The sequence below is a fragment of the Candoia aspera genome, chromosome 2 (assembly GCF_035149785.1).
Source record: "Candoia aspera isolate rCanAsp1 chromosome 2, rCanAsp1.hap2, whole genome shotgun sequence".
NCBI lineage: Eukaryota > Metazoa > Chordata > Lepidosauria > Squamata > Boidae > Candoia > Candoia aspera.
In genome coordinates, this window is record NC_086154.1 from 249,259,870 (window position 1) to 249,283,142 (window position 23,273).

Genomic DNA, 23,273 nt, shown 5'->3' on the forward strand with positions numbered 1-23,273 from the left:
CACAATGATTGCTACTAGGACTATGCAAGACTTTGGATTCAAAGGTGAAAGGGTGCTTTGTAACCTGCAGGTGTGCTCACATAGCCATAGGCATCCATTGGTCACCATGATAATGAAAAAATGAGGACATTTGTGGTTATTTATTTATTCAATTTATACACCACCCATCTCACTATAAAAGTGACTCTGGGCGCCATACAAATAAAAGTTACAAAAAGCATTATAAAAATAAAAAAAATAGAAGATAAAGGAGGGAAAGTAAGGAGAGCTTCCTTAAGCCACCAACCACCCCCAGGGCTGCCTATGGCTCTTGGATCCCCAGGTTAGTTGGTAGAGCCAGGTCTTGATGCTCTTTCTGAAGGCCAGAAAAGTGGGGGCCAACCTCACCTCTGGGGGCAAGACGTTCCACAGGGCAAGGGCAATGACAGAAAAGGCTCTCCTCAACCCCACCAGTCGGAATTCTTAGCTAATAGGGTCTGCAACATGCCCTTCTTGCCAGACCAGGTGGGAGGGGTTGATGTAATTGGGACAAGACTATTCCTCATGACCCATGCCATGAAGGGCTTTAAAGGTCATAACCAACATCTTGAATTGGACCTGGAAGCACACCAGCACCCAATGTAGTTCACCCAGCAGTGGTGTTACAAGCGTAGCCCTAGAGGCGCCTATAACTGCCGACGCCACCACCATTCTGCACCAGCTGCAGCTTCTGGATATTTTTCAAGGGTAGCCCCATGTAGAACACATTGCAGTAGTCCATTTGGGAGATGACCAGGGCACAAGTGACAGAGAGAAGGGCTTCAGAATCCAGGAAAGGGCACACAACATGAAGTTGAGCAAAGGCCTGGATACCACAATGCAAACCCTGCCCTTTTGTACTTGTATGCCAATGTCAAATGTGAGTGCATGAATGATAGGGCTTGTATCATGACGTACATTTCATTACTTGCCATTCCCCCTCTTTGAGCTATGTATGTAGTACTTGTCTAGAAGTTCTTCAAGCTGTTGCATCTTCTATCTGGCTGCTGTGAGACCCTGGAAAAAGATGCCTTTGGTTTAAGGAGTTGGAGATAGCTGCTATGCAGGGCTGTCACCAGGATATGGCATGCGATGCATATAAAAAACAGGTAGAGCTTTGATCACACCATCAGGTCCGCCATCTTGACTATTTTTACCATACCCCATACAGTAAATATCCCTGCTGCTATGAGTGTGATCCTGTACATGCCAAAACATCTCTTTGCCTTTGAATCTGAAGTGGCACGCAGCCGTATCAGTAGGATGTAGGGAGGAAATGCATTATGGTTTCAATGCTGAAAGTTAAGTTTTCGTACACCAATTGTTGTCTAAAAATATGTGGATTTTTGCTGCACTACTGGCATGTGCCAAAATTAGAATGCAGGGATAGTATAATGTAATAAATAACTTGGGGTGTTAGACCTGCTAATAGCATATTTACTCATTTGACATATTTGTTGAATAATACTTGTCACAGAAACATGCTTTTAACTGTGCCATTCCTTTAGAGCAATATTTCTTAAAGTGTGGTCCTACGACCCCGGGGGTCCCCCAAGACCATTAGGGGTCCGCAAAATCAAAATTATTTGCCAGCTTATGTTGAAAAAATAATACAATATTAGTATAAACCTACTGTACTTCGTTCTTCCCCAAATTTATCTAATGTGGTTTGTTTGAAGCTTAGCGTGTTGTAAAGCGTTATTATTTGTATAAGCGATGGTTTAATGTGTTAACCAACCCAGTCAATTATTTTTCAACCTACCAAATTGAACCAAACTGTTGACTTAGTACAACGTGTGAACACAGCCTTAGCGTGATATACCGTGCGTCCTCAAGACACTCTTCGACCCTTCTTCAGGTAATCCGCTTGGGTGCGAGAAAGAACCCTCACGAAACTACATTTCCCGGGAGAGCCCACGCGTCCGTCCCACGCGTACTCCGCCGCTACGGCCTAGCGTAAGCACCCCGACAGACGAACTACATTTCCCGCCGCTCTTTTCTCGCCTGCCCCAGGCGGCGCATGCGCAGCGGCGAGGCCTGGCTCCTTCACATCGCCGTTGGAACCGTAGTGGTGGATGGTGCGAGCGGGGACTGCCGAGGCGGCTTAGCGATCGCGTGCGACGGCCAAGGACTGAGACCGACAGACCGAGAGTTTTCACCGCCGCCATTTCGGTCAGCCCGGCCCCATGATTCCCATATGCCCGGTAGTCTCTTTCACCTATGGTGAGTAACGGCCGCGGGCGAGCCGGGGGAAGGGGCGGCGGGGGGAGCCGCTGGGGGAAGGGGGCGCGTTGCCTCAGGAGTTGGCTCTGACGAGGCCCCTTTCTTTTCCCTCTCTCTCCCGTCCTGCACGCCATGTCGTCGCTGCAGTGCCCAGCCGGCTGGGGGAAGATGCCAAAATGGCCACCGGCAACTACTTCGGATTCACCCACACCGGGGCCGCTGCTCAGTATAGGTAAAGGCGCCTCGGGCTGCTGCGGGAGGCCTGGGAGAGAAGCGGCATCTGGGCTGACCCCGCCCCGGCGTGTGGGGCTGTCGGTGCGGGCATGCGGAGGCCGAGACGCTGCTGGTGGCGGTGCCGCCTCGGCCCCGCCAAAGTGACGATGCCGCTGCCTCCCAACTCACCCTCGCAGGACTTGGGGAGCCCTCAGCCCCGCTCTTATTCAGCAGTCCCCGCGGAGACAGCGAGCGGGGATGCAGCACACCTGAGGGACGCTGTGGCGCTACTCTGTCGCCCGATGGCATCTACGCCCCTGTAGCCTTTCAGCCCCTAATGGCGACTTCCTTCCAGGCTGAAGGGAGCGCACCCAAGTTCTCCCGAAGTGCTTTTCTCATTCCAGTTCAAGGGACTTGGATTCTCTGCACCTGTTGGTAAACCCTAAATGGGTTTCCTGATTTATTTATTATTATTTAATTTGCGTGGCTGCCCATCTCAAGTGACTCTGGGCGGCAAATGATCTTTAAAATACTGTAAATTAAAAGCATTTTGTATTTATTTCCATCATAAATACAAAAATTAAAATCCACAGCAAAAATCAGTGTTACTCATACTGTTCCAGGAAGCTCCTAAACAACCAAAAACAGAGTTCTGTACTGTTTTGGAGGGTGGTCCAATCCATGTCTATGCTGAATTAAATTCCAATGAGTTAACTGGATTCCCCCAACCACATACCACCCTGTAAAGATTGTGGTCTTAAACATTATTTTATTGCAATTGCAATATTTGTAGACCGGCTAGATAAGTTAGGAAACCTTTTATAACTTGGGCTTGGATCCTTAGAGGAGATTACACAAGGACATTAGAAAGGAGAGTTTCCCATCACTCCTGCTTAGCATCCTCTTATAAAATTGGTAGGGATATTCTGGAAAGGCATTTACTTCATTTCATGGAGTGGGACTGAAATACCATACCTTGCCTTCCATGTGCATAAAATATACATGCAGGATAGAACTGTTTATATAAATATGTTCATCATTTGTACACATCTGCATGTATTTAGTTAATAAAAACAGTTTCTAATTGTATATTGGTAATATCTCCATGCTTCAAGTCTTTAATCACAGAAGGGGGAAACTTCTTAGCAATGAGTGGGCATCTTTATGAATACTAGGCAAGCTGATGAATGCAGCATTTATCTACTTATGCAACTGCTCATCACTCCTTTTGATACTGACATAGTAAAGTGATAATAGAGAATACCTCATTGTATTGCATTTATATTATTTTCCTCCGGGAACCCATGTTGGTCAGAGGGACAGTTTATTTTCCTTTTAATTTACAATAGTGTGCAGTGTTTTACAACACAAACAGGGTATTTTCAGTCTGAAAATGTTCCATGCTCAAAACACATGTAGTATGTCAGGGTACTAATGCTAATGTCAGACCAGCCCATTTCAGGCTCCAGCTGTTTTGAATTTGAACTGTTTTGCATACATCTACTTCACAACAACTCAAAGGTAGATTGGGTTGAGAAGTATCAACTGGCTTAGTCACCAGTCAGCTCAGTTGTTGAATCAGGACTTGAATCTGAGTCTTTCTAGTCCAATTTCTTAAGCTCTATGCTACTCTGTCTCTTTACCTGTATATGCCCACAGAATTTCAATGATAGCCATTTCTTTTTCAAATGGTAATGTGATTAATTTATGTATTTATTTATTATTTTTACTTAGCACCTGACCCCAATCAACTCTGGGTGGCTCACAGCATTAATTTGAAATAAATCTGGGACCACTAAGTCTCATTCAGCATTTAGCTAGTTATTTTTATCTTGTGTTTAGTTTAATTCCTCATTCTTCCATTGTTTATTTAACTTTTCTCATTTGATTTTGTGAAAGTTGTCAGTTATATTTTGATACCCATATCTGAAGAACTAAAAATGAATATCTTTTTGCAAAAATAAAATAATTCATACCTTGAGCCTCTGGATTAAATCTCATCTAGACGGAGGAAAGTGGAATAGGGAGGCAGAAAATAAAGTCTCAACCTAATTCAGTGGCATTTAAAAAACTAATTAAAATGACCAAAATGTGTTAATCATAATACAAATTAATATGTATAATGAATAAAGCACTTGGCATAGTTTTATAATTTCATGATACTTATTTCTGAAGATGAGGGTAATATTTCTTTTTTTTTTTCCCATGGAGATTCCCAGAATTGTATGGGCAGTAGCTAAAGTGAAACTTCAAACTGAGTGACTTCTAAAAACCCAAGAAGTTGCTTATTATAAATTGTATTTTTAAAATCTGCTATCCACAGTGAAAAAAAAGTATCTGAAGAATCTGTAAAGATGTAGTATGATGGCCAGTCTCTCTCTTGTGCTTAAGAAATGGGGCATTTTGTTAAGTCAAATTATGAACCATGGAGTTTTAGTCAGATGAAAGTGTCATGATTTTAGCATGTAGCTGGTAAATAGAATGATAGCATTAGTGATTTCACTTTAGTTCTTGAGGTTTTCTTCATGTACATTTGAACATTTTTTTAAATTTTAATTGGGTAAATTAAAGGAAATTGCCTTTTTTTTTTTTTTTTGCTGAATGTAGATGAAACTTTACCTTTTCTTGTTTTATGGATTTTAGGTCATATTAGAAGTAAAAGTGTTAAATAGTATTTAACAGTTGACACTGGGCATGTTCACAGTAAACACATGCTTTATTTATTGATACGCTGTTATTCATTTCAAGAGCTGCATGTCTCACTTCAAACTCTGTTAAAAGTACGTGTTTTTAAACTAAAGAGCCAGAAAACTCTGTGTGAAAACTGCTTTTGTTCACATAGAGGATTGTTTATTATGCAGTAAGCAATCACTAATTAGTAACAAACAAGTATGCTATTCATCACTGTAATTTCTCCTGGTTGGTTGCTCCAGTTACCAGCAACCGTTAAATTAACTAGGAAATTATCATTTGGTTAAAATAAACAAAAAGCTAATGTTATGACCTTATTGGTTTTAGAACTCTTTTCTTGGTTTGTTACTCTCTTAACAAGTTGGGATTTGTTCTTGGGTTATGGTTCTTGGCTTGAAGTGACAAACTAGAAATTCATTTTCGGATGTAATGCTACTTGGTGATTACCTGTTTAGTTAGCTGCTCCTAGTGGCAGGAGGAGTGAAGTGAAGCTCTTGGGCAACATACCTAAGCTTTCTTAGCTGGTATTCATTAGTCATAATTATGGCATATTATTGAGTTCAGATTTGCCAAAGATGGATGCTGGGTTTTTGTTTCTTGTTTGTTGAAGTTCTGCTTTGCATAGACTTCGGAAAGGGGGACAAAAAACGTTCTGTGTTTAGAGAAGATTCTGCACATGTCTTTGAATTCTGGCATTAGAATTGGAATGCTGCCTTAATATTTCTGAAAGATAATACAGATAACTTTTGGTACACTTCCTTTGATCTGGTTTTTATCACAGAAAAGCAAGAAAGTTCTTCAGAATTCTGTAGGAATTGGAGACTTACATTTTAGAGTACATGATTATTCTATTCCATGTGTAAGAATTCCAGGTAGGTGTTTTTTCCAATCATACTATTAAAAATTGCATTTCCAGATTGGCAAACCTTCCCACTGCATGTTTCAAATACATTTATGAGCATATAAACCCAAAATTCCTTTTCCAGTTCCATAATTACTAAAAAAAATTGCTATTATTACTAGGTTCTCCTTGTCAGGTCACTATATGATGCTGACATTTTAGTCAACTCAATACCTCATCTATTTTGAATTTTATACTCAGCAGAAAAACACTCTAGTTAATTATTTTGTTTTTGTTTTGTCCTTTTACTTCTCAGGTAAGGACACTGTTTTTCTATAAGCCCTCTTCATTTATGTTAAATCTACCATTCTGGAGAGCTCTGGAACATTGTTTCTTTCCTAGACCAGGGTGGTTTGCTTGCTTTCTGGAAATCATCTGAACTGGTTCTAATTTGAACTTCCCAGAATTACTTAGAAACCCATAGGATGACACTTCTTCATACAATTATACCAGAGTAAGAATAGATTCGGTAGCATGGAGTAGGCAACCTTCTTGACGTAATATAAAATGGCCACCAGGGAAAAACAGCTTTCCCACTCACAAAATGGCTGGCCAATCCAAAAACAGTTACCACAGGGCGACCTAGAACTTACCCTTGGATTACCTAGGAACCCTCTTTGACTGCTTTCTGCATTTCACCAAACTCAATCCAGAATATCAGAAACCTAATTTTGGACAGTCTACCCTGGAAATATACAAACTACTCTAGAATGTTTGGCATGATCCTTTCTGAGGGAGAAAAAGAGATGTTTAAGAGCCTAGTTACTCCCACACAGGACATTTTGCGTGTTGTAACAAAACATTCTATGTTCCAAAGTTTTGTCCTGAGCTGAAAGAAAAATGGGGTGTTCCGAGGTCCCATGATCCCACAATTGGCTTGTTTGTTTGCTTTCACATTCTTCCAGACATGGAGATATAATGCATTAGCCATTGAAACACCAGACTCTCATTCCATCTCTGCTGCCCTTAGGTGGAGGTGAAAGATAGTTAAGCATATATTCAAAGATTGAGCGATATTTTAGATGCTTAAAAATTCCTTTTGCCTGCCTGGTAGATAGATTTACTGTTGCTTTAAATTCATAGCTTGCTGTTCTTGTTACTATGTGTATACGCAGTACTTTATTTTTCATATGGGAGCTCAAAATGCAAAATTGTGTATTAGGACTCAGATAACCTGGGAAGTTATTTTATTATATTCTTCATGGGTTGTGTTTAAGTAAATATATTATTGCTTCTTTGCTGGGCTCAGTGCTATGAATTGCATTTCTACAGGCAGCTGAGGATGAAGAAAGCACACTTTGTTTCTATTATGTGCTGTGGATTTTTAAAAAAAAGATTTTTTTTTTTTAAGTAGCTGATTTTTCTATGAGGAGAGTCATGTTGCTTGCAAACAATACCAGTTTTCCTCTAGATCATGGTGTTCTAAGATTAGCTAGGCAGTTTTCTGAAAGTAAATTAGTTTTATATTTACTGTTGACAAGAGTATTTTTAAATAGAGGTTAACACTTAACAATGCTAATTGGGAGCAGAAACACCATAATTAAGTGACACGGTTGTAAGTTTAAAAAACCATGTGACAGCAGTCCCAGTAGTCCCTCTTACCATCGTTAAGCAAGGACCTCACGTGACTATGACTTGTGACTTCCTGCCAGCTTCCCCATTGACTTTGCTTGTAGGAAGCTGGCAGGGAAGGTAGCAAAACATGATCACGTGACCACAGGGATGCTGCAGCAGCCGTAAGTATGAGAATTGGTCATAACTACCACTCATTTAGCACTATTGTAAGTTTGAACAGTTGCTGAACGAGTGGTTGTTAAATGAGAACTACTTCTAATACTTCTGGATTTTAAATAATACTGTATAAATAATACTCTTGTCCTATCATGGATTCTTCATGAAGATCTTAATGTCTATTATATGGAAGAAACTATGAAAGTCTCTCATCCACTGAACTCTATAAATCAAATTTTGTATCAAAATTCACCTAGAGTTTAATCTCTACTTTGAAGTATAAATGAATAAACATATGAGTGGCTTTTTAGGAATAAACATTTTATTTCAAACAATCATATTCACTGAGATGGTAACATGATGCCTTAAATTGCTATTAGCAGTTTATGTTATCTTCTATATGGCAGTCCTGCAAATAACCTAGCCTCATGCCATGCATTGCCTTATAAGTAACCACGAGTACCTTGAATCGAACCTAGAAGCATATTGGCAGCCAATGTAGGCCACAGAACAGATCTGAAACATGTGGGAATCAATTGATCAAGATGCTTTAGTTGCCTTGTAGGTCTTAACTTAAAAGACAGAGTATAAATGCCCTATATATATTACAGATAAATAATCTCGTCCCTTTGTTCTTTGGAAAGATATTTTAAAAACTAAAACCAAATGCTTATGCTGCAGTACAGGTTTGGTACAAAGTCGGTAAGTCTTTGCAGTTGTCATAATTTACCTGTTACATTCTTCAGTGAATTTAGTCAAAATACAGGTAGTCCTTGTTTAGTTGCTGTCTCATACAGCAACCGTTCTCAGTTATGACAATGATGAAAAACTAACTTTGCAGCCAGTCCTCATTTACAACCTTCATAGGTCTATGTCAGTGTCCCAGGTAGACCAGATAGGAAACTGGATCAAACGAGCTAATTCTGCTTTATTGTAAGGCAATATTAACACAATCTTGCAGGTCTGAAAGTACAAATTTCCTGTCATCTCTTTTTACAGCCTGATAAATTAGGTTCCTTTCTGAGTTTCTTTCTCTGTCTGTTATGCAGCCCTGGGCTCCACCCCTCCTTATCTGATTATCCCTAGGCAGCATTTCTCACCCCCTCCCCCATCTCCCAAGGTCATTCCACATACCATTACATCACCCTCCCTTTCAGACTCATCCTCCCCCTGAGTTCCCGGGGGAAGTAGGTTGTGGGCTGTGAGAACGAAATGTAGCTGTGTCATTCCCCCCTTCTCTCGGTAACTCTCCGAGATCACACCAGGTGTCCTGTAAATCATCTGCTTCATTTGAGGTGACAGCTGCCCCTCCCTCAGGAATCTGTTGGTCTTCCCCCCCCTCATGTCCTGTATGCCTGATGTGGAAGGAGCTGGTTCATTTCCCCCTACTTGGTCTCTCTTTACAACCTGATAAGTTAGGGAGGTTCCTTTCTGAGTTTTTTTCTCTGCCCCTTATGCAGCTGCTCCCCCCCCCCCCCACTTATCTGACTGTTCTTTAGGCAGCATCTCTTCCCCTGTCTCCCAAGGTCACTCCCACATACCATTACAGTCTATAAAGCAAGCAAAAAAGTAACTTTGTGACCAATCCTCATTTACAACCTTGATAGGTCTGTGAAGCAAAGGAAAACTGAAGTAAGATCATAAGCACAATTGTGGTTTCACTTGGCAACCACTTAACAACCTAGTTGCCAGTCCCAATTGTGGTCGCTAAACAAGGACTACCTGTAGTAAATTAGGACATTGGTCTGAAGGAAGTAAGTTTTAATTAGAATGCAGTTTTATCTAGAGAGTACAATTACTTAGAATAATCATGAGAATAAAATAATCCCCATTTTATCAGTGCTTCAGTCAGTTTAGATATTTTGTGATATAAATATAGAGAAGAGTATCAACTTTCTTTACAAACTGAGCCCATATAAAATTTGACTTTATTAATACAATTTATAGGCTGCCCAACAGCTCTGATAACTTGATATAACTACAAGGGTACAAAACCAGAGGCTTTTGGAATGGGCAACCATAATAAATTCAGTGAAATGAATTAATTAAATAAAAACATTTATGACACACATAATTGGCTCATGGCCAATATATGGTGGAGAAGAAGCAAGATAGAGCATGACTGAAATGGCAAACTCTGAATGGTGACTGACAGTCCTCTTAGAATTTTAAGACTTTCCAAGTATGAGATCTTGCAAATTCGATCACTGGCTCTGCATGATGTTGCAGAAGCAAGGGGAACAGATTTGCTAAAACAAAAATTGTAACAGAACCATACTTGCCTTAGGGGGGGAAAAACTGCTAAGGCTACTTATTCTGTGCTATAACAAAACATATTTTTACCAAATAAAACACTGCAAATATTCTCTTACTGAATTTCTTTGGGTATTCCACATCTTATCATTAAGTATTATAAAATGAATATAAAGATGTTATATTCTGTGAATCAGCATAATGACTTAATATATTTTGATGAGTGGTGAGTATCTTTGTATACTTTTTATTACCTCTTTTTGTAATATGACTTAGATTGAAGTTAAAAGGTTAAACAGCTTTGCTGTTTTAGTTTATATTGGATAATTCTTGCAAATCTGCTATTCAGAGTTGCTAAATATGTTGCAAGGGGTATAAATATTTTGTTATTGTAGCAATTGAATAGTTCTTAGTTATATTAGTAAACAAACCCAAAATTACTGAATACTACATAAAAATTCAGAGTAGGTTTCTACATGCAGGCTTGCTTACTGTACATTTATTATTTTATTAGATGTAGAAGGCTGTCTGACTCTCAATGACTTGGGGCAGCTTACATAATTAAAATGAATTAATTGCAACTCTGCATTAATTATTTTCATGCTTATGTGAGATATGTCTCCCTTTCAGCTGTTATATTTCTGTGAGATTTGTCTGCTGTTTCTCATGTAGTCCTTTTGGAAAGTGATACAGTTGTTCAATTTAAAAGAAAAAAAATCAAACCACCAACCTTCAATTTCCCAAGAGCCTGTGTCTACATTTCTATTTGCTGTGAAGAACAAGATGATATGAAGCATTAATACTGCAATAATTTTTCATAATTAGGTTGAGTATTGCAGTGCTTTTCTTACTGATCTGTGGCTGATCTACAAGCTGTTTAATGCTTATTTAGTTAAAATATACTCCTTCAAAATACTTTTTCTTTTTAAAAAAATTATATTTCCTTAGATAATATCTCATTTAAATAATGGGGACTTGAGTAGACATGCATAGGATTATGCTGTAAATTATTCTATACAGGTAGTCCTTGCTTACTGACCACTCATTCATCAAGCGTTTAATGGCACTGGAAAAGGAGACCTAACGACCGGGCCTCAAAGTTGCAGCTGTCACAGCATCCCCACAGTCACGTTATCGCAATTCAGGCACTTGGCAACCGGAGCACATTTACGACAGTCACAGCATCCCACAATTACATGATCGCCATTTGCAACCTTCACAGCCGGCTTCTGACAAGCAAAGTCAGTGGAGAAGCCAGCAGGAAGTCACAAGTCACAGTCACGTCATGTCATGCTTAACAACTGCAGCCAGAACTGATGTCATAAGTTGGGCACAGTCACATGGTGTTTCACTTAACCACACTGCTTAGTGACAGAATTGCCAGTCCCAATTGCAGTCAATAAGTGAGGACTACCTGTATATGAGTGAAAAGAATACATTTCGTGAATTTGACCTTAAGCTGCAGGTGTATAATATGAATTTGTTATATGTGACTGCTTTTTAAAGGGTATAAAATTAGGCCTTATTAAAAACTTTTAGTAAAATGTTACTTACGTGGGCTCTACCTCATAAACAACTGAACCTTTGGAATTTCTGCCCTTCAAATACAACTCTCTGAAGCTAATTTTGAGGGATAATTAGGAATCTGTTCCTTTGGTAGATACTCTTCCATTAATGGGTGCTCATAATTACATGTCACTTAATATATACTGTACTTTATTAGGTAGATCCATAATACTGAATTTCTAATTTAGTTTAACCATTCTCAGATCCACCTAGACTTGAACAGTTTTTTTAAGAGCATATTTGCTGGGTATCAGGCTTCATTACTACATAATGATACTTCTTGGCCTCTTCCTATTACAGCCAGCAGCCGGCTTCAGGTGTAGCTTATTCCCATCCAACTACAGTTGCAAGTTACACTGTTCATCAGGCTCCTGTAGCTGCACACACAGTTACTGCAGCCTATGCCCCAGCAGCAGCAACAGTTGCAGTAGCCAGGCCTGCTCCAGTGGCTGTTGCAGCTGCTGCAACAGCTGCAGCCTATGGAGGATACCCTACAGCACATACAGCAACTGATTATGGTTATACACAGAGACAGCAAGAAGCTCCACCACCACCTCCACCAGTCACTACACAGAATTACCAGGTAAGTATATATGGATAAAGTATCATTTGCTAATGGTACAGTTTAGTGCTTTGCTTAACCATGGTTTATTGAATAACCAAGAATGTACTTGTGTTGGCTTTCACAGCTGGTACTGTTGGGCAGTGTTTGGCTTCAGGGTTTAGCGACCATGGTCTAGACAACAGATTTCCTGATGTTTCACCAGCAACCATGGCTGGCATCTTCAGAGGCAGGGTGGTCTGCTATGCAGAGTACAGGCAACTGAGCAGGGACTGACTGGATTCCTGTCTTTATAGCCAGGTGTCCTGACTTCTGATTTGTCTTTAGCCAAGCTGGTTTCTCACTGGTGCAGCTTGATGAGGGCTGGTCTCCTGGTGAAACATCAGGAAATCTGTTGTCTAGATTACAGCCACTACACCCTGAAGCCCAATACTGTATAACCAAGAATTTTTTGGGTTTATACTACTAATTAAACTATAGTATTTTACAATTTCAGTGGATGAATTCATAAAGCCAAAACCCAAGTATTCATGGATTAATATATATAAACCAAAACAGTTTTTCCTTATTAAAAATGAGTAATTGGATAAGTATGGAATAAGAATGAATATGCATAAAATGCTTTGTGTGTTCTCTGAATGCACAGTGTTAAAGAACTTCTCAGAATTAAACCATAGTACATATGAAAAAATATAATAAAGGCAACAGATTACACATTGATTGCATGCTGAATCTAATGTAATTTGAATCAGTTCTCAGCTCAGATCTTTTTATTTATTTATTTAATGTAGGCGTGCCTATAAATTTGCATACAATATATTTCTAAATCATTAAGTAACTGGGAAGCTTAAGCCTCAGAATGTCCTTTAGAGCACTATAGACTTTAGAGCACTATATCAAAGAAGAGCTGAGTTATATACCTATACAAATTTTGTAGGCAGCTTATTCTCATTTTGGCCTTTTCTGGGATTTCTAAGCTGGTTTTTGGTAGGTTTGGTCTAGTATAACCCTTATTTCTATTCAGTATATGTTAAAGATCTAGCCATCACAACTTCATGTATTAAGAAGAGAAAAATTACAATTTTGGGAAATGCCTGTTTACAGAATACACACAATTCTCAGAATAGGCTTGAACATGTCCTTCAAAACTATTCAAATTATTTCATTTCAATTTGTAGGATAAAATATTGAAGGTTTGGATATTAAGTGGTCTTCTTGGAATTAATGTTGAAGTGTTAACCATATTATGGTGAAGTGCATCATTACCAAATCTTGAACTTAGTCTAGTATTTACCTTGCCTAATGTTGTCAGGAAATATGTGTACTTTGGTCTTCAAAAGTTCTGGTCTTTTACTGCATAATCAACATTGAAGTGATTAGAATAATCAAAATGATTCAGTAGTAATCCATGGCTCAGATCCTAAGATAATGTAACTTCGAATTTATACAAGGAAATTTTCTCATTCCTTGTCTCCAGTTAACCCTTGAACTACCTAAATAGCAACAGGTAGTTGCGTTCTTAAAAGCTTGGAATTGGGTAGGGAAACAGTTGAGAGAGGGGAATTAGCTAAATACAGTCTTGGATTCTGAGATGATTCCACAGGGGAAAACTTCCAGTCTGTACCATATTCCAGAGAGTTTCACAAACCTCAAAAGAATTTTTTTAGGAAGCACATGGGCCTGCAAAGATTCCTTCATGTAAATTCTATTATGGTAGTTAATTTACCTTACAACTGAAAACCATGTGTTGAAAGGAAAAACCAGCATCTTCATTCCCCCCCCCCCCCCAATGTATTTCTTCAGGACTCCTATTCCTATGTTAGATCTACTGCTCCGGCTGTAGCTTATGACAGCAAGCAATATTATCAGCAACCCACTGCAACTGCAGCTGCAGTGGCAGCTGCTGCCCAACCACAGCCTTCTGTTGCTGAATCATACTATCAAACAGGTGAGTTACATGCTTTCAAATCCTTTTTAATATAAATGTTTGTGTTTGTGTTATAATTTAAGAAAAAATTAAAGATCCTCAAAACCAAGTAATAGTTTATTTCAGGGATTCGGAAAAAGATCTGGTCAAGGGACTGAGTCTAGTTCCTCGCTTAACCTGCTTAGGCACAGGCTTGGGTTATGGCACTTGTGAAGCCTCTGTCATTTTTTTTAATGTTATTGTTGTTGGCTTTTCTGGGTAGTTATGCTTGGTTATATTATATTTTTAACTGTGTTTTCATTATATATTTGATATTTTGTAAGGCACCTAGAGTTTTTTGGAGTCAGGTGTCTTAACAAATGTGATAAATACAGAAGACTCCCAGTTAACCAGAACTCAAGTAACCGGCAAAAAAAAATCTGTATCTCTCTGCTGCCATCTAGTGGGTATTAGGGTTTAATAGTAACTCTCAAGCAACCAGAAACTACATTTATCTGGCATCTACCAGTCCCCATGAGTGCTGGTTAACTGAGAGTTTACTATAATAATAATTATCAGGCATAAGGGAGAGAGGCCCTTATCTCTTGATATGATCCATTTCTCTGTGCAGGATATAGGGAGTCAGTAGCTCCCTCCTTCTCCCACACAGATAAAACTGCTTCATGCAGGATGCATGGCACAGAGTGGTTCAGCTATTACTCACCTCATTTATTTCTTCAGCTTGTAAAGCCATACAACTCATGATGACTCTGGGCAGAGTATAAACAAAATAAAAACAAATATGTGTGTGTGTGTGTGTGTATATCAAAGGAGCAATACAAAGTGGCAGCTAAGGATGCTAATCAACATGCTACCATCCATCCTCAGAGATGGGCTCACTTAACACTCTCCCAGTGCCCAAGGGAATAGATCTTAAGAGCATTATGGCCAGTAGGGTCAGCGCCATCTGAATCTTAGGGGCAAACTGTTCCACAGGGTGGCTGCCATGACAGAGAAAGCACACTTCTTGGTCCCATCAGATGACATTGATTGCTAGAAGTGACCCAGAGCATGCCAGCACTGTCGTATCTGGTAGGATCACTTTCCCTAGTAGTGAAAGATACGTTGTGGCTGAAATGGTAGTAGTTACATTATAGTTAGGTTAGTGTTTTAAAAAAATCTAAAGATTCTCAGAACCCAAGTATTAATTTATGCCTTCCTCATTCAAAGAAAGAGCAGTTTGAGTGCACAATAGACAGGTCCTAGACCACTTTTTACCACTCTTAAGATTTCCATAAATGAAGAAGGTTTATAGCTTTCTTAGGGAGAGCGCACACACAGAAAAGTATATATATTTATATATTCATATATTCATGTTTTGGGGGTAGATGAACTGGCAGAGGTCTCTTAATGGGTGCTTTTGAGCAAATTTAAAATTTGCTGTGGCCAAAGGATTTTTCAGTCTTTTTTAGCAGATCAGTTCATTAACACTATGTTGTGCTGATAATTTTCAGCAGATTTCAGTTTATTAATATAACTAATATATCATCCTAAACTCAAGATATTATACTCGAGTCAAATGATATACTTTGCTAGACAAAAAAGTATTATTGTAAATAGGTTGACTATTCAGTAAAATATATTAAAAGGTAACAGTTACAAACTTCGTTTTGTTCTCCTGGGCATTTGGAATCTGGTTGACATATACAGTAAAATCTTGAGCCATACAAACTTTTAAGCCTCGGGATGCCAACCTTTTCTGCAGTTGTGCCTGTGCTACTTTGTAATACGTGGGTGTTTTTTTTTTTTTTTTTTTTTTACTGAAAGGTATGCTGTCACACTGAAAAGTTGTAAATATTTATTTATGGAACCTAAAGATGGAGTAGGATTTGTACTTTTATTTTTATATTACTCAGTGAAAAGATAGAGAAAAAATGAAACAACATTGCTTTTGAAAATTATAGCTTGGAGAATTCTTGATTTTAATGTCAAACTTTTTCTTGGTCTTGCCAGCTCCAAAGGCTGGTTATAGCCAAGGAGCTACTCAGTACACTCAAGCCCAGCAAACGCGACAGGTAACAGCCATAAAACCAGCCACTCCAAGTCCAGCTACTACGACGTTCTCTATATATCCTGTATCTTCCACTGTGCAACCTGTTGCGGCTGCAGCTACTGTGGTTCCCTCATATACTCAAAGTGCCACGTACAGTACAACAGCAGTTACATATTCCGGTGAGTAATGCCTAAAGAGTACAGAAATGATTTGTCAGGTGTTTATAATTGGGAAATCAGAGCTGTAAAAATACTGCATGGGACCTATCTGGAATTTTGTAGCAAAACTAGATTTTATACTCAAACTACATTGGAATGTTTGGTTTATATGGTGTGCAGCTTAATCCTATGCATATTTCCTAAGATGTCAGTTGCATTGTGTCAGGGCCTACTTTGTGGTAACTGTGGGATTGTAGCTTTTAGATTTGTTTTGGCTCCACCATGACTCTGTGGAAACAAGAAGCCAATTTCAGATTGCCTTAGTTTAATTCATAGCAGACACGTCATGTGTATCTATTAAAAGTTACAGTGGTCTACATAATGCTGAGAAATGTCTTAGATGAATATAATATATACAATATGCTATAAGGTGTAAATCATTATATAAATTATTATTATTATAAGGTGTAAATTTATAAATCATAATCAGAACCAAGCAAATCACACTATGTCTTAACAAGGACAATTAACTCACATGATTCAGATTTCATCATATAAATACAAAAGAGGGAAGGCTTTGTGGAATTATTTGATAGTGATTCCTGAATGAAACAGTACTGGAAACAGGTTAAGAGGGGGGTTAATATATGGATGAAACAAAAAAATATTAATCCTTAATCCTCCAGCCTCACCCCTTCCTATCTCAGAGCATAAATAAATTCCCTAGTTGTATAGACTTGAACTCACTGTTTTCTCAGCAATGGCTGCAGAATTCCAAGAGTTAAAGTCTATATATTTGGAAGATGTTCAGATTGAAGGCAGCAACTGATGCTATGGATGCTTTTATAATGTAGATGCTATTGATTTGGTATTACAGTGAATTGATTTTATAAATTGCAAGTCACTCCTCTCTTCACTGACATTTCTTGCCCATGTAGATTGAGATGAAGTTTAATTTCATGTAGCTATGAAATTAAACTTCTCTGTAGCTTGCCCTCTGGAATGAGGCTTTCCCTGAAATCTGGATGGCCCCCACCCTGTTACGTTTAGAAGAGCCTTAAAGATGTGGCTCTTCATCAAGGTCTTGGGCAAGGGAGAGCGAAAACACTTTGCGTCTTTCCTGTCCAATCTGATATTCTCGCCATGTTTTACTTTTTTTTATTGGTTATTATTATATTTCCCTTGTCTTAGTTGTTACGAGCCACACAGGGTCATTGGGAGTCAGGTGGCATACAAATTTGATAAATAAACTACCAACTTTGTGTGTACTATGTTAATGTTGAAAGTCTCCTTAAAAGTTGAAACCTTTTTTAGCAAATGCTATATTAATGCTGAAACCCTCCTTAAAAGATGAATTGTGGGTTGTATCCCTCATAAATATGACCTGAACTTTCTCTTGTTTAAAGGTACATCTTACTCTGGTTATGAAGCTGCGGTGTATTCAGCTGCATCATCTTACTATCAGCAGCAGCAGCAGCAGCAAAAACAAGTAGCGGCTGCAGCAGCCGCAGCCGCTGCAACAGCCGCCTGGACAGGGACCACCTTTACTAAAAAGGCACCATTCCAAAATAAACAGTTGAAACCAAAACAGCCTCCTAAACCACCCCAGATCCACTATTGTGATGTTTGTAAAATCAGCTGTGCTGGACCACAGGTATCAGAAATTTTTCCACTAAACTTTAAATGAAACAATGTCTATATTGGAAATATTCAAGGAGATTCAAGAAGTTACAATCTTCAGGGCTTTTTCAGTTACAATAAATTACAATTTTTCTTTTTAGTACAAATAGTAAATCTATTCAAGACATTGCTCAGAATCCGAAGAACTTCATTAGACTTGCTCCATCCACACCATAGGCCTTTGTTGATTGTGGGAATCTAGACTGGTAAAAAAGTAAAAAGCAATGTACTGAATGAATAATGGAATGAGGTGTTTTTTTTTAGAAAAGTTGAACTGAGTGCATTTTACTTTTTCCAGAGTGGAGGAGGGCATCCAATAGTGGATAATAGCAATGTGCAGCACTTTGGATAATTAAAGCAGCTATGTTTTTTTTCAGGATCATGTGGCTACAGCCAAATGATCTAGGAAACAGACAAGGCTGTTTTAATAGGCTGTCAACAGGTGTTGTGTTCACACTTCTGTGTACTCCAGAGCACCTTTTAAAGAGTCAAACTGGAGTACTACACAGCCCTGGTGAGTAATTCCTCCCATTTGCTTTGATAGCATGCCTGACTTTAAGAGAAAGTGCCTATCCTAGTTCCAGCTGGGCTATGCTCCATCTTGTATATGCCATTAGAATGCTCCCAGCCTCATTACCTAGCTTTCTATTTTTCTTTGTTTTTCTCTTTCTGCTCCTTGTGTGTGCAAGAAGTAGTAGGGCAACAGTGAGGCAGCCCAATATTGTCCCTAGGTACATTAGACCTGTGGAACAACTGGAACTGCCAGAACACCAAGTACGTGCTGCATGTACAATCATGGAACCTTAGGATCCAGCCATTATAGCCACAGCAGTAGGCATGCCAGTTAAAAACAGTGCATCTCATGGAACTAAATGGGCCTACTTCCACCTTTCGGGATACTAGGCAAGCTGGACAATGGAAATGGAAGCCTGTGGTGGGGAGCATTCAGTGTCTCTACCATCCTTTCCCAGTAGGGCTTTAGATTCAGAATGGCACCTCTTTAATAGCAGTGACTTCCACCAGATGTTTCTTACTCATTAGCTTACAGTTATTTTGGCTCACTCCTCTTTACTGAACTGTATTAATTCGCTGATATTTTGGGGCTGACTTTCATGAAGAGCTGACTTTCCATCAAGACACAACATTGTAATTGGATTAAGATCAGGGCTTTGACTCAGCCATTCTGAAACATGAAATTTGTTCTCCACCAGTCACTCTGTTGTAGGTTTACTTTTGTGTTTAGGACTATTGTCATGCAGGATGACCCACATTCACTTAAGCTTGAGCTCACAAACAGATGTCTTGACGTGTAGAATTTGCTGATACAATCCAGAATCCATTTTTTGGTTGACTACTGTGATCAATAAATACAGTCCATAACACATACTGTTTTGGAATGCGGACCAGTTTACACAGAATCTATTAATAAAACTTAGATGAAGCTCTGGTCACATTATATGTCAAAGTACTGCAGGATCGTAGATAGATCTGATGGGTTCACAGCCTTTTTAAACCACTGTATCATGTGATCAAAGCAGCTTCTCTAGCTTATATTCCAGAACTGAAGGAAGTAAGACAAGGTAAATAAGCTGGCCGAAGTTCCATTCTTCATAGTGGATGTCAGTCTAAATTGTATTTTAATTTCTTGATAGAAAATTGTCCTTGGATATTACAACTAGGACATAAGTTTGATTAAAAAAACCTGAAATGTGCAGTCCACTTGTGATTGCAGGCCAGTTTAAAGGGAAGAAACTGCTCCAAGAGGCATTGGAGGACATCAAATGGAAACAGAAGTTAAAAGAAAGGTCTTACCAGTAGTGCGTAGGATACCTGTGTATAAATGCTACTACATATCTCACATCATGCTTTCCATTCTTTGTCCTTTTTGCCACTAGAGATCAAGAATACAAGGGAAACATCCACATATTGGATGCTTCTCTTGTATTCTTGGATTAGAGCCACTGAACCATGCCACCTACCAACATGTGCTCCAAATTAGAGCAACTGAACCATGCCACCTACCAACAAATACTCAGATTTCTACCAATTGTCTTTGTAGTTGCCCAAAAGAACAAATTGTTATGTCACGTACCAAATTCTCATGGAAATCTTACTCTCCGTTGTGGCATGCCGTCAAAGGGAGAACTGCCGGTTATCTGTAAATCTGCAAGAGGACTGCTTCCACACGTACCCATTTACATGCCAGTTAGAAAATTTCTGTGAGCCTGTTATCAAAGCATGGCTCTTCCCTTCAGTGTATCATAAACCCCTAAGATTTCACAAAGGTGCTGATAACTCATGGCCCACCTCACGTCTCAGGATACATACAGTTTGTTGTTTATTTGTTTAGTCACTTCCGACTCTTCGTGACTTCATGGACCAGCCCACGCCAGAGCTTCCTGTCGGTCGTCGACACCCCCAGCTCCCCCAGGGACGAGTCTGTCACCTCTAGAATATCATCCACCCACCTTGCCCTTGGTCGGCGCCTCTTCCTTTTGCCTTCCAGTCTCCCTAGCATCAACATCCAGTCTCCCTAGCATCAATCCCTCAAGTGAGCAGTCTGGCTTTATTTCCTGGAGGATGGACTGGTTTGATCTTCTTGCAGTCCAAGGCACTCTCAGAATTTTCCTCCAACACCTCAGTTCAAAAGCATCTATCTTCCTTCTCTCAGCCTTCCTTATGGCCCAGCTCTCGCAGCCATATGTTACTACGGGGAACACCATTGCTTTAACTATGCGGACCTTTGTTAGTGTGATGTCTCTGCTCTTAACTATTTTATCGAGATTTGTCATTGCTCTTCTCCGAAGGATTAAGCGTCTTCTGATTTCCTGACTGCAGTCAGCATCTGCAGTAATCTTCGCACCTAGAAATACAAAGTCTTTCACTGCTTCTACATTTTCTCGCTCTATTTGCCAGTTATCGATCAAGCTGGTTGCCATAATCTTGGTTTTTTTGAGGTTTAGCTGCAAGCCAGCTTTTGCACTTTCTTCTTTCACCATCATAAGGCTCCTCAGTTCCTCTTTGCTTTCAGCCATCAAAGTGGTATCATCTGCATATCTGAGATTGTTAATGTTTCTTCCAGCGATTTTAACTCCAGCCTTGGATTCCTCAAGCCCAGCATGTCTCATGATGTGTTCTGTGTACAAGTTGAATAGGTAGGGTAAGAGTATAGAGCCCTGCCATACCCCTTTCCCAATCTTAAACCAGTCCGTTGTTCCGTGGTCTGTTCTTACCGTTGCTACTTGGTCGTTATACAGATTCTTCAGGAGGCATACAAGATGACTTGGTATCCCCATATCACTAAGAACTTGCCACAATTTGTTCTGGTCCACACAGTCAAAGGCTTTAGGATAGTCAATAAAACAGAAATAGATGTTTTTCTGAAACTCCCTGGCTTCTTCCATTATCCAGCGGATATTGGCAATTTGGTCCCTAGTTCCTCTGCCTTTTCTAAACCCAGCTTGTCCATCTGGCAATTCTCGCTCCATGAATTGCTGAAGTCTACCTTGCAGGATCTTGAGCATTACCTTACTGGCATGTGAAATGAGTGCCACTGTTTGATAGTTTGAACATTCTTTTAGTGTTTCCCTTTTTTGGTATGGGGATATAAGTTGATTTTTTCCAATCTGATGGCCATTCTTGTGTTTTCCAAATTTGCTGGCATTACCTTTACAGCAGCATCTGGCAAGATTTTGAACAGTTCAGCTGGGATGCCATTTTCTCCTGCTGCCTTGTTGTTAGCAATGCTTCTTAAGGCCCATTCAACCTCACTCTTCAGGATGTCTGGCTCTAGCTCACTGACCACACCATCAAAGCTATCCCCAATATTGTTATCCTTCCTATACAAGTCTTCTGTATATTCTTGCCACCTTTTCTTGATCTCTTCTTCTTCTGTTAGGTCCTTGCCATCTTTGTTTTTGATCATACCCATTTTTGCCTGGAATTTACCTCCAATGTTTCTAATTTTCTGGAAGAGGTCTCTTGTCCTTCCTATTCAATTGTCTTCTTCCACTTCCGCGCATTGCTTGTTTAAAAATAATTCCTTATCTCTTCTGGCTAACCTCTGGAATTTTGCATTTAATTGGGCGTATCTCCCCCTATCACTGTTGCCTTTTGCTTTCCTTCTTTCTTGGGCTACTTCTAGTGACTCAGCAGACAGCCGTTTTGCCTTCTTGGTTTTCTCTTTCTTTGGGATGTATTTTGTTGCCGCCTCCTGAACAATGTTGCGAACTTCTGTCCAGAGTTCTTCCGGGACCCTATCTACTAAGTCCAGTCCCTTAAATCTATTCTTCACCTCCACTGCATATTCCTTAGGAATATTAGTGAGCTCATATCTAGCTGATCTGTGGGTCTTCCCTAATCTCTTGAGTCTGATCCTAAATTGTGCAGTAAGAAGTTCATGATCGGAACTACAGTCAGCTCCAGGCCTTGTTTTTACCGACTGTATAGATGTCTGCCACCTTTGTCTGCAAAGGATGTAGTCAATCTGATTTCGGTGTTGTCCATCTGGTGAAGTCCATGTATAAAGCCGTCTCTTAGGTTGTTGGAAGAGAGTGTTTGTTATGCAGAGTGAGTTGTCTTGGCAAAATTCTATCAGCCTATGTCCTGCTTCGTTTTGTTCTCCCAGGCCATGCTTACCTGTAACTCCAGGTGCCATTTGACTGCCCACCTCAGCATTCCAGTCTCCTGTGATGAAAATAACATCTCTTTTAGGCATGTTGTCCAGTAGGTGCTGCAGATCCCCATACAACTGCTCTACTTCAGCTTCTTCAGCATCTGTGGTTGGGGCGTATATTTGAATCACTGTGATGTTAGATGGCTTGCCCTGAATTCGAATTGAGATCATTCTATCGTTTTTTGGATTGTATCCGAGCACTGCTTTAGCCACTTTACTATTAATTATGAAGGCTACTCCATTTCTTCTGTGGTCCTCTTGTCCACAGTAGTAGATCTGGTGGTCATTTGATGTGAAGTAGCCCATTCCAGTCCATTTCAGTTCACTGACGCCCAAAATGTCTATCTTTAATCTTGACATCTCACTAATAACCACATCCAATTTGCCCTGGCTCATAGATCTTACGTTCCAGGTTCCAATGGTGTGTTGATCCTTAGAACATCGGATTTGCCGTTCACCACCAGCACCGTCGGCTGCTAGCCGTCCTTTCGGCTTTGAGCTAGCTGCGTCATCACGTCTGGGGCTAGTTGAACTCATCCTCTGTTTCTCCCCAGTAGCATTTTGACCATCTTCTGACCTGGGGGTCTCATCTTCCGATGGCATACCGACATCTCTCTGGTTGTACTGATCCATTTAGTTTTCA

At 39.7% G+C, this 23,273-nt stretch overlaps 1 protein-coding gene and 1 non-coding gene across 2 annotated transcripts in view; both read left to right on the forward strand.

The window, feature by feature from the left end:
* The first annotated feature begins 2,079 nt into the window (after positions 1-2,079).
* ZFR (zinc finger RNA binding protein) overlaps positions 2,080-23,273 on the forward strand; it is a 53,389-nt gene continuing 32,195 nt past the window's right edge. Inside the window, exons 1-6 of the mRNA XM_063295773.1 lie at positions 2,080-2,241; positions 2,389-2,473; positions 11,897-12,179; positions 13,962-14,106; positions 16,078-16,296; positions 17,682-17,929. Coding sequence (XP_063151843.1) covers positions 2,205-2,241; positions 2,389-2,473; positions 11,897-12,179; positions 13,962-14,106; positions 16,078-16,296; positions 17,682-17,929 — 1,017 coding nt within the window. The 5' untranslated portion in view covers positions 2,080-2,204. The remainder of the gene's footprint in view (positions 2,242-2,388; positions 2,474-11,896; positions 12,180-13,961; positions 14,107-16,077; positions 16,297-17,681; positions 17,930-23,273) is intronic.
* LOC134492656 (small nucleolar RNA SNORA66) lies at positions 9,970-10,109 on the forward strand. The gene has a single exon (XR_010067511.1). It is a non-coding gene; the product is annotated as a small nucleolar RNA SNORA66 (small nucleolar RNA).